Source organism: Alexandromys fortis, unplaced genomic scaffold (assembly GCF_014885135.2).
Source record: "Alexandromys fortis isolate MF-2015 unplaced genomic scaffold, M_Fortis_MF-2015_v1.1 scaffold_1, whole genome shotgun sequence".
Classification (NCBI taxonomy): Eukaryota; Metazoa; Chordata; class Mammalia; order Rodentia; family Cricetidae; genus Alexandromys; species Alexandromys fortis.
This window is the reverse complement of record NW_026067927.1, coordinates 34,558,116-34,565,956: the sequence shown is the minus strand read 5'-3', so window position 1 is coordinate 34,565,956 and position 7,841 is coordinate 34,558,116. Positions and strand designations below refer to the sequence as shown.

General features: G+C 36.6%; 1 protein-coding gene across 7 annotated transcripts in view; it reads left to right on the top strand.

Moving 5' to 3' along the window:
* Positions 1–7,841, top strand: part of Uimc1 (ubiquitin interaction motif containing 1) — an 81,095-nt gene that overhangs the window by 67,901 nt on the left and 5,353 nt on the right. For all 7 annotated transcript variants that reach the window (XM_050144483.1, XM_050144479.1, XM_050144482.1 and 4 more), the window contains 2 exons: positions 2,982–3,060; positions 6,270–6,447. In XM_050144483.1, the coding sequence (XP_050000440.1) occupies positions 2,982–3,060; positions 6,270–6,447 (257 nt within the window). The remainder of the gene's footprint in view (positions 1–2,981; positions 3,061–6,269; positions 6,448–7,841) is intronic.

The following is a 7,841-nucleotide window of genomic DNA, read 5'->3' as shown; positions in this document are numbered from 1 at the left end:
CTCCCTCCCTCCCTTCCTTCCTTCCTTCCTTCCTTTCTTCCCTTTTTGTTGTTTGTTTTTTGGAGACAGGGTTTCTCTGTATAACAGCTCTAGTTAGCCTGGTACTCCCTTTGTAGACCAGACTGGCCTTGAACTCACAGAGATCTATCTGCCTCTGCCTCTCAAGTGCTGGGCTATAACAAATTCTTATAAACACATCTCCCAATTTCAGTAATTATCAACATAAGACCAATCTATTTTTATATGTAATCTGATTTTTCACCCCCTTCTCCACTAAAGCATTTTGAAGTAGTTTTCCAGCATAGTTTTTCATCTATAGCTATTTCAGTGTTTAGTGATAGAATATTAATAAAAGTACAGCCCCAGACACAGCATGGTAGTGCATGCTTCTAAACCAACACTTGAGATGCAGAAGCAGGCAGAAATGCAGCCTGGTCTATATAGAGAGTTCCAGGCCAGCCAGGGTAACATATTAAAAACTTATCTCAAGAAAGAAAGAAAGAAAAAGAGGGAAAAGAAAAAGAGCTACATTTGTAATTTTCTGTTTGATATCAATATCATTATTGTCATAACAGTCATCCAGGACCTAGAGGTTATACATTAGATTTGGTTGATAACTTTTAAAGTATCCTTTGAATTCTCACTAGCCCTCCCCCTTTTCCATTGTACTTCATTTGTTAAGTTAATTATGTTTTAGAACTTCCAGTCTGGAATCAGAAGTTCAAGGTTAGTCTCAAACTTAGTGAGCTTGAGGCCAACCTGGGATACTTGGGATCCTGATTCCAAACAAAACAAGGAGAAAAAAAAAGCCACATTTTTTTTTCTTCCCGTATTTTGCTGTTTGCACTTTAGCATGTTTCTCTGTTCTAGGGTATAGTTTCTAGAAACTACTAATTGGATTTGAGGCTTGGTCAGATTTACCTCAGGTATTTTTTTTTCAAGTGTGTTTCATAGATGATATTGTAAATTTGACATCAAATTAAATTTGAGGCATATACTATTTGGTTGTCTTTTTAATTTTAAGATTAGCTGGTGCTAGGTGATGGTAGCCCATGCTTTTAATCCCAGCACTCAGGAGGCAGAGACAGGTGGATCTCTGTGAGTTTGAGGTAGTTCCAGGAGAGCTAGTGCTGGTATACAGAGAAACTCTGTTTTGAAAGCCTAATTAATTTAAAAATAGTATAATGGGAAAAACTTTCCCAAATCCTGGCTTACCACTCTAGTTTAATATTTTGGTATATTTTCTTATGTATTTCTTTGGTATTCTTGCATTATTTAATCCTGTTTTTGAACATTGGCTTGTTTAGGTTTCATTGTTATAAATAGTGCTTTTAGAAAATATCTTGGTCCATACAGTCTGGTAAGTTAAGATTGTATCAAAGTGGATTCCGAAACTATAATTCACCAGTCAGAAGATAAGTATTACTTTAAAGTTCTAGTCAGGAATGGTGATCTAAGAATGTAACCTCAACTACTCAGAAGGCTGAGGGATCAAGATCACAAGTGGACCTGCGTGGACCCCAGAGTTAAGTTCAAGGTCAGCTTGCCTGAGCAACTTAATGAGAGCTTGTCTTGAAATTGAAAGAAATGAAGGTCTAGGAGTGCTGTTAGTGGAGGAGCTCTTGCCTAACATATATAAACCCTGATTTCAGTTTCTGCTATTGTAAAAACAAATAAGTTATTTTAAGTTTTACATATAGCCTGTGGTGATTTGAATAGGCATGACCTCCATAGACTCCTGTGTTTGAATGCTTAATCCGTAGAAGTGGCACTATTAGATGTGGCCTTGTTGGAGGAAATGTATCACTGTGGGAGTGGGTTTTGAAACTACATCCAGCACACAATTCACTTTTTGTTGCTTACCTCTTCAATACCATGTCTGCCTGCATGCTGCCATGTTTCTCTCCATGGCAATAATGGTGATCAGAGGGCAGCTAGTGGAAGTCAGGTCTCTCTTCCACAGTGTGGATCCTTTGATAGATTCTGGGACTTCAGCTCAGGTATTAGGGTTTCTCTGTAGCCCTGGCTGTCCTGGAACTTGCTCTATAGATCAGACTGGCCTCGAACTCACAGAGATACATCTTCCTCTATTTCCCAAATGCTGGGATTAAAGGTGTGTACCACTACACCTGACCATATTTTGTTTTTTTTTTCATGGGTGCTAGGGATCAAATTCAGGTTTGTATAACAAGTACTTAACTGGAACCTAATTGGTATTATGTAATACCTGGTATAATCCAGGTATTATACAAGCTCCAGATTCAAATAATTAATAGACTACATTATTTCATGAACTAATAAAAGTTTTCTAAAGTCTCTGTATAATGTGTTAAGTGTAAGGAAGGCTTGCTTTGAAGATAAATGTTTAGTTTTTCTTATGGCAAAGACTAGACAACATTTGATTAAATAACCTGCAAGGTCATTAAGATAGACTATGATTTTATAAGCAGGTATCTTTTGATGTGAGACAAATGTTTATATCGCCTGGCTCAATCCATTAATACCCAGTAGAAGTCAGAAGTGGTCCTAATGTAGTGGAAAAGACCAGCTGTGCTTACTGTTCTAATCTTCCTCACTTATAAAATGGAACACAGAAGGATTTGTAAAGATTGGTGCTTATGTTAGTTGGTCTTCATCTGTAGCTATCATTACTGTATTTCATAGAGTACTTTACTGGAATATGTTTCATGTCAGAATTATGGCGAGGGAATGTATATGTCCTTTCATTGATTGCTGCAAGTACAGGTAGCGCACAGAAACCTTCCTTGGAGTGAACTAGATTTTTAGATCTCATGGTTTGGCAAACAGGAAATGTCTTGTAATTGGCAGTTTTGATCACAAGTGTTATTTGGGTTTTCCAGTCAGGGGACTTCTTCCCCACAGAACAGTTTTAAACTGTTTCTTCTTATGAATGTTGTCTTTTCTTTTATACCCTAAACCTACTGCCTGCTAACTTTTTTTTTCTTTTTTTAATGGGAAAGTGTTGACTCGGAAACGGAGAGAGGCCAGGAATAAAAGTGACAGTAAGACATCTACACGGACTGCCCTGGACATCAACAAGTAAGTAGCCACAATGCTTTCATTGAATTCTTGTCTAACACATTATTATTTGGACTGAGTGAAGAGACTGGTTCTTGTCACCATGTATTTCTTTGGTTTCCTGTTCTTCCTCTTTCAGTTGAAAGCCTGAATTTCCTTTTCTTACTAGTTTATTTCAGTATATGTTTCCCAACTTTAATGGTTCTGTTTCTGCATTGCTCTTAGGTTTCTGTATTCTTTGAATTTATATATTGATGTTTGGTGCTTTGGGGAAACAGTGAGCATTTTGCAATGTTGTATAGAAGTTGAGTTGCAGGAGGTTGAGCAATATAGACTTCCTTGGGATGTGGGTTGTAGCTTGACTAAGAGAGCTCATTCTGAGGAAGGGGTCAGGTATAGATGCTGCCCTTCTAAAAGCAAAGTCATCATTTCTTTGTGCTAAAAACATTAAAAACCCTTAGGACTCCCTATTACTATCTAGCTGTAACTTAGTACTAACAAACAACTTTTTCCTATTTTTCTTCTCTGTGATCTTGCTTTAATATAGACGTCTTGGGCTGTATTCCTCATATTGCTTCAGTTTGTTTTAAAATCTCTGTGTTCTTTGATAAGCTGTTAAGGTGCCCACACTTATTTTCGTTTTTGTTTATATTCAGCATCTAATAAGATATATCTGAGATAGCACTCAAAGTATTAGTTGTTTAATGAGCACCTGCTATCATATGCCAGTCATCATTGTAGTTACTTCATTTACTATATAATAAATAATGGAGTGGCATAATTGTTTTCTCCTCCTACCCCTTCCAGTACTGGGAATTGAATCCAGGATCTTGTATGTGCTAAGCAATTAGTCAACCACTGAACTATGCCCTCAGCCCCTTTTCATTTCCTTCCTTCCTTCCTTCTTTCCTTCCTTCCTTCCTTCCTTCCTTTCTTTTTCTTTCTCTCTTTTTTTTCAAGTAAAGGTAAATTATATAGGTAACTAAGTCATGTGGCCAACAGAACAGTAACAAAGTCAAAAGTCTGCCTGACTTTAAATGTTTGGGTCTTCCTGTAGTGCTGCTGTCTCTCATATATTAGGTTAGTTCAAAGGAGTTGTTGTTTCAGACCATAAATTCTAAATCATGACTAAGTTTAACCATACTTTATTAATCAAAATAGGAATCATTACAGTCAGTGCATTTTTTACCAATGAGAAATGTTTTATTCCTGTAGTGTAAAAATTCATGCTTCAGGATATGAAGAATTCTTAGAAAGTATCTTTCTTCTCCTCCCCACCACCTCCCCAATACATTTAATGCGTTGTTTGTGGAGGTCAGTGGACAACTTGTAGGAGTTGATTCCCTCTTCTACCATATGGGTTCCAGGGAATGAACTCAGGTCATCAGGCTTGGTGACATGTACCTTTTATCCACGGAGCCAGCTTGCTGACCCCCATATAAAGCATTTTCTGTATTTTTCTGATTATAAAGCATTTTCTGTACTAGTATTTAATGAGACACCCACTTACCAAACCTTTTCACCTTCAATTTGCATTGAATGCTTGAACAACTTGCATGGTTCACATCGAGGCAACTTCTCGAGTCAAATAAGAGAATCAGCTTCATTGAGTGCTCTTTGCTGCTCATTGTCAACTTCCTGTAGCCAACCACTAAGCTCTTTATCTTGAAGGCTCTTGAGCCACCTCTGTACTATATGTTCATTATTGGTTACTGGGCCAAAGACCTATTGATGTTGCAAATTGCCTCAGCTGTTTTACCATCTATTTTGCCAAATAAGAAAACTCAAATTTTTGTTTCATGGAGCTGGAGAGATGGCTCAGCAGTTAAGAGCACTGGCTGCTCTTCTAGAGGTCCTGAGTTCAATTCCCAACAATCATATAGTGTCTCACAACCATCCATAATGAGATCTGGTGTCCTCTTCTGGCCTGCAGGCAGACACACAGGCAGAACACTGTATACGTAATAAATAAATCTTAAAAAAAAAAAAACTGTTTCACATCATTTCCATATTATAAAATAAATATAAACAGCAAGTAAAATATAAATTTATAAAATAAATAAATATAAACAGCAAGTAAAAAAAGGGCAAGGAACCATAAAGTGAAAAATGTGCATTAAAATGATATATATCATAACTACATATATTTAAGAGTGTATTTCATAATCAAATAACAAATTTCAACAGGGCAGAAAACAAAATTACTTTTGTACTAATCTATAATAAGAATTAATAGTGCTTTTTTCATTAGTTAATAAACTTTGAAGATATACTAGTCTAACTTTTCTCATAAGGTAGAGTTTTACTTGCGTTCTTCCAGGTAATTAAATAGCTTGAGATGTTATTTCTTTTATTTTATTGTCCTTTAGAGAAAATATTCTATAGAGTTAATCTCATCATAGTTACTAAACAGTAGTGGTTAGAAAAGGAAGATGAACTTCTGAATCAGCTATGAGTTCTGATATTTATTAGCTCTGACGCCCTTATGTAGAATAGTTCTTTCCTATTGGGACTGAAGAATTAATTGAGAAATCATGTTGAAAGGTACTGACCACAGAGAAAGTAGTTAATAAGTATTCTTCACCAATTCCCACAGGTCTGTCTTCATTGATACTTCAAGAACACACACTTTCCTTCTCTAAATGGTTTTGATATAAGAAGATGACAATAACTATGTTAGTGCAAAAGCTTCTGGCAGACCCACATGTTTTAGTAACTTTCTAGTTGATATGTCAGGTTATAAAGTTAAGCGAGTTAGCATATAGATAGATTTGATTTACTAATCAAACAAATGCATCCACTATGGTAAAACTCTCACTATTGATTTAATGCTTTTGGTGCTTCCTTTTCTGTTGAAATTTTAACTTCTCTTTGGAGAAACAATTACACTTAATTTCAGAAGAGTTTGACAGACTGTTTTATGTCTGAGGAGCAATCAGCATTGTTTGAGATAGTTAGTAGAGCTGATTTCATTACCATCCCACTGCTGCAACAGCAGGGTACAGAGAAACAGCCAGGGAAAACTGCTAATCACTTAGTCCTTATGATTGGCATAGGGTTAATTTTATTGGTGATCCCACTGAGTGAATCTACATTGGTTGACAAGTCTCCTCTGCAGACATTTTTGAGATGTAAAAAGACAATTTGAAACATTCCAAGAACCCAGAGGCAAAAGCAGATCTTAAAACTGCCTTCCCTCCCATCTCCCCACCCCTCTTCTGATTACCCAGGAAGGAGAAGTGTTATCTATGTAAGTCCCTGGTCCCACTTGGAGAGTATGAGTGTCATGTAGAGGCCTGTCTCCAGCATGCCAAGGGAGATAGAGGAGATGGAACTGAAGTGGGTAAGAGAACCAGAGTGTGTGCAACTGTGGAAGGCAAACAGCAGCAACAGCTGAGGAAGCCAAAGGTATGTGCTTAGGAAAAGCTACAATTCTGTTCTCCCTATCTTTCCTCCTTTCTCTCCCTCCTCCTCTCTTTCCTATTTATATTAATACAAGATTTATGCTTGTAAGGATAGGTTTTCGTGTATATGTATACATACATATATGTGCATTTATGTAGGGAAGCCAGAGGTCAGACTTGGGTGTTGTTCTGCAGGAGGAGTCATCCACGCGTTTTGAGACAGGATCTCACTAAACTTGGGGCTTGCAGATTAAGAATGCTACCTGAAACTACCCAAAGTCAGGTCCTCATTTTTTTACAGCAACCACTTTTATGACATCCTATCCCTGAATTAGTGTATCTTTGGTCTATATTTTGTGAGAATGTTTTTTTAAATTGCTATTTGAGTTGCTAATGTGGGTTGCCTAAAAATTTTATAATGAATTTTGGCTTGGGATTAAGACAGAAATTTCCAACACTTTCTAAAATGACCCTTAGCACGTACCTGTCAATTTGTAGTATATATTTAATGTGAAGAACTACTCTCGGCACTGATGATAATAAAATCAAAATATACGTCAAATCTGAGAAGCATTGAACACACTCTGCGTTTTGCAGTGTTAGATATTCAGCCAGGGTTTTTGTAAAAATAAACAAGTATGGGCTGAAGGTTTGGCTTAGAATGTAGAATGATTGTGCCCAGTATGAATGAAGTTTTGCACCCTATAGTACTGAGCATGGTGAATACACTTATAATTCTAGCACTTGGGAGGTAGAAACAGGAGAATCAGAGTTCAGTCATTCCCAGATATATAACAAGTTCAAGGCCAACTTGGGTTAGATGAGACCCTATCTCAAAAACCAAAACATCAAAAACTAAAACCACACCACAAGCACATCTATTTTGTTAGTATGCACATTAGCTTTTATCTTTAGTAAATGGTAAAATTACATATATTCTAAAGAGTTGTTCTTAAATAATTTTCATTATGATTTATTATCAATAAAAGTTTGATTTGTTTCATTGATTTTATTTACCTATATGTAAAAGTTTCTCAGGTGAAAAGGGGTCCCAAGTGGAGTAAGAAGCTCTACTGTATAGTATAAACATCTCTCTGAGTTTATTTTTAGACTTCTGAAACATTACTGTTAGCTGGGTATGGTGGAGCATAGCTGTAATCCACCACTAATGAAGCAGAGGGAGGAGAATCATGATAAGTTTGAGGACATCCTGCTCTACATAGCAATTCTGAGCCCTACCTCCACCTCTAACACCTGTTTTCCAACCTGCAAAAATCATTATATCAATGTTTGTGTCATATAGATGGTCACTTAACATCATCTTATTTCTGAAATGTTGTTTTTTTCCCTAATCCTTCTATATTTATGACTATTTAAAACAGTCGGGGGCTGATATAG